We start from the raw sequence: 3,987 nt of genomic DNA on the forward strand, positions 1-3,987 counted from the left end.
AGCTATGATACAATGTTGCAGGCTGCCGTCGCCCTGATCCAATGTTGCCAGCGATCACAAACTGATACAGCGCTGGAGGAAGGTGATCAATCCCCTGATACACTGTCGCAAGCTGACATATTTTCCGATACAATGTTGCATTTGGTCAATTCTGATACAACGCCGCAAAGCATTCATCGCCTGATAACATTGTTGTGAGTTTTTAGCTCTGATACAATGCGGCCAGCGATCACAAACTGATACAACGTTGCGAGCTGCCATCCTCCTGACACGATGTTGCGGGAGAGTGATCAATCCCTGATAGAATGTCGCCCAGCACTCGATCCCCACTGACACAATGTTGCATCGGATGAATCCGATAGAATGTTTCGAAGCGCTATCTCCATGATACAGTGCCGCAAAGCCCTCAGCTTCCTGATACACTGTCGCAAAAGCATTCATCACCCCGATACGATGTCGCCATCAATCAAATTGATACAATGTCGCAAAGCGCTCCGCTCCCTGATACAATGTCGCGAATCGCTCGTAGCCTTGATACATTGTTGCAAATCACTCATCCCTGATACAATGTCGCGAGCTGCCGTCCTCCCGATACAATGTCGCAAAAAAAAGCCCTCAGCTCCCCGATACAATGTTGCATCGGTTTTAATCTGATATAATGTCGCAAAAAGCCCTCAGCTCCCTGATACAATATAGCACCCGTTAAAAATCTGATACAATGTCGCAAAAAAAACCCTCAGCTCCCCGATACAATGTTGCACCCGTTAAAAATCTGATACAATGTCGCAAAAAGCCCTCAGCTCCCTGATACAATGTTGCAAAGCGTCACAAACTGGTACAATGTCGTAAAGCGCTCAGCTCCCTGATACAATGTTGCAAAGCGTCACAAACTGGTACTACAATGTTGCAAGGGGCCATCCTCCTGTTACCATGTCGCCAGCCATCCACCCCGCAACCCTGTCCCAGCGCCTGCGCACGTGCAACCGTTTCCCAATCCTTTGCAAACCGCCCCCCCCCCCCTTGAGGCGGCTGCAAAACCGCCCGGACGGCTCTGGGGAGCCCCGTGGCCCGGATCCAAGTCCAGCCAAGGGGGACCGGCGGCTTGCATCCGCCTGCACCGTGCAACCGTGCGCATGCGCCCCGCTCTTCCCCCCCACAGGAAAGCACCCCCGGAAGTCGGCGTGCCCGGACAAAAGCGGGGTGGCCTCGCACTTCCGGAACCCCCTCCCCTCACTCCCTCCAAATCCCACGGTGGGTGCACGCGGCCTGAGCTGAGGTGCACGCACCCCGAGCTCTGCAGAGCTCCCCCAAGCCCACGCATGCGCGCACGCGGCCGGATGCAGCCCCCCCAAACCCCTCCCAGCCGCCCCCCCCCCAATACCTGCAGCAGCAGCTTGACGCGCTCGATGGGGGCCACGGCCGTCTTGGAGATTGCTGCCGCGACTCCCCCCGCCAGGAAGTCCTTGGCGAAGGAGATGGCCTGTTCCGTCATGGTTTCGGGGACGGACGCGGGGGAGGACCCGGATTCTCGGAGGAGAAGCAGCCGCCGGGAGTGTGGGCGCCGCCGCTGGGACCGCAGAAAAGGACCGGGAGCCCAGCGCGCAGCCGCTAAGGCGCGGAGGCCCCGCCCCCTCTGTCCCCTTCGCGGCCTCCCGATTGGACGCCGGGCACGCCGGGGCCACGCCCCCTCCGCGGGTGCGCCCCGCCGAGGGCTTCCGGCAGCTGCGCGGGGCCCCGCCCCTCGTCAGCCTGCGCCGCGCTCATTGGCTGAGGGGACGCGACGTCGCTGCGTGCGCGCCCCGGGGGATGCCGGGATGGCGGGGCACGCCCCACGCGTCGTGCGTGCGTGTGTGCGTGCGTCCCCGAAGGTGGGGGGCGCGCGGAGGCGGCCGTGACCTTGTCAAGGTCACGTGCAGCCCGGATTCCCCCCCCCTCCTCCTCTCCACCTCCCCTCGGGCGGGAGGCGGCAGAGAAGGGAGGGTCTATGTGCATCCGGGAACCCAACAAGGTCCTGCGATGGATCGCGGGGTGCAGAGCCAGCGCTGCTTGCAGAGGCTGTGCGGACCCCCCTCCCCTTCGGGGTCACCCACACTCGAACCCCGGGAGACCCGGGTCCCTTGCTGGCGGTCACACCGATACATTGTTGCAATCGGTCACCTGATACATTGTTGCAATTTTTCGGCCAGCGTGATACCATGTCGCTAGCACTCATCGCCCCTGATACAATGTTGCAATCGGCGAACCTGATACGATGTTGCAATCGGCATTCCTGACACAACGTTGCCAGCACTCATCGCCCTGATACTGTTGTGGGGTCGAACCCTGGGTCCAAAATAAAACCACCGGAGGCTGATGATGGATAAAAAAAATAAATAAATAAATAAAAAAGAGGCAAGAGCCAAAAAACGGTGTGGCTCAGTGGATAGAGAGTCGGCCTGCGGACTGAGGGGGTCCCGGGTTCGATTCCCGGTCAAGGGCATGTGCCTGGGTGGCTGAGGGCACATCCCCAGTAAGGGGTGTGCAAGAGGCAGCTGATTTGATGATTCTCTCATCGATGTTTCTGACTCTCTATCCCTCTCTCTTCCTCTCTGTAAAAAATGAATAAAATATATATTTTTTTTATAAAAATTCAAACAGCTGTTTTTACCAAAGTACGGTTGCCACTATATTTCGATACAATGTCGCCAGGGGTCAGCCTGATACAATGTTGCTATCGGTCAGCGTGATACAATGTTGCGAGCACTCATAATCCCGATACAATGTAGCCAGGAAAGTCACCCTGATACAATGTAGCAATCGGTCAGCGTGATACAAGAACAGGATAACGAAGGAATTTGAGGCTTCTGTCCTGGCGCCACCGCCCACCCCATCTGGCTGTGCCCCCGGGGGGCTACAGAAAAAAAAGAAGTTACCAGTGACCCAGACATCTCACAGATAAATTTATTAATATCTTACAGGCAAATGGGCTCAGGAAAAAGATCAAAGTTGATCTGTCTCTGGGAGAATATCTGGGGACATGACTGCCTACTTATAACCTGTTAATTATTTCATTTTTTTTTTAAATATATTTTATTGATTTTGTACAGAGAGAAAGGGAGAGAGATACAGAGTTAGAAACATCGATGAGAGAGAGTCATCGATCAGCCGCCTCTTGCACACCCCCTACTGGGGATATGCCCGCAACGAAGGTACATGCCCTTGACCGGAATCGAACCCGGGTCCCTTCAGTCGCCAAGCCGACGCTCTATCCATTGAGCCAAACCGGTCCCGGCATAATTGTTTCATTTTTTTAAACCATCTTTTGTGGTGATCTTAAGGCCTCTGGGTTTGCAAGACTGACTGCCAGGCAGGCCTCCCCTGAGCTGGTCAGGTGAGCATGTGGCTCTTTCTATTATTATTATTATTTTAAATATATTTTATTGATTTTTTACAGAGAGGAAGGGAGAGGGACAGAGAGCTAGAAACGTCGATGAGAGAGAAACATGGACCAGCTGCCTCTTGCACACCCCTCACTGGGGCTGTGCCAGCCATCAAGGTCCATGCCCTTGACCAGATGGAATCGAACCCGGGACCCTTCAGTCCGCAGGCCGACGCTCTACCCACTGAGCCACACCGGTTTTGGCTTTTTTATTATTATTAAATTATTATCTGTGTACATATTTTCATATTGCCCTCCCCCCTCCCATCCATACCCTCCCTCCCCAGAGTTTTGTGTCCATTGGTTGTACTTATAGTTTTTTCTTTGTTTTGTTTTTAATGTATTTTATTGATTTTTTTTAACAGAGAGGGAGAGAGAGGGATAGAGAGTTAGAAACATCCATGAGCCGAAAACGGTGTGGCTCAGTGGATAGAGCGCCGGCCTGCGGACTGAAAGGTCCCGGGTTCGATTCCCGGTCAAGGGCATGGGCCTTGGTGGCTGAGGGCACATCCCCAGTCGGGGGTGTGCAGGAGGCAGCTGATGGATGTTTCTCTCTCATCGTCGATGTT

At 54.6% G+C, this 3,987-nt stretch overlaps 1 protein-coding gene across 1 annotated transcript in view; it reads right to left on the bottom strand.

Annotated features, from left to right (window-relative positions):
- The window catches only part of SLC25A6 (solute carrier family 25 member 6), a 22,946-nt gene extending 21,325 nt beyond the window's left edge, over nucleotides 1-1,621 (bottom strand). The window contains exon 1 of the mRNA XM_084907490.1: nucleotides 1,382-1,621. Within this exon, the coding sequence (XP_084763616.1) occupies nucleotides 1,382-1,492 (111 nt within the window). The 5' untranslated portion in view covers nucleotides 1,493-1,621. The remainder of the gene's footprint in view (nucleotides 1-1,381) is intronic.
- Between the last annotated feature and the right edge of the window lie 2,366 nt (nucleotides 1,622-3,987).

Source organism: Pipistrellus hanaki (assembly GCF_964339955.1).
Source record: "Pipistrellus hanaki genome assembly, contig: scaffold_118, whole genome shotgun sequence".
NCBI lineage: Eukaryota > Metazoa > Chordata > Mammalia > Chiroptera > Vespertilionidae > Pipistrellus > Pipistrellus hanaki.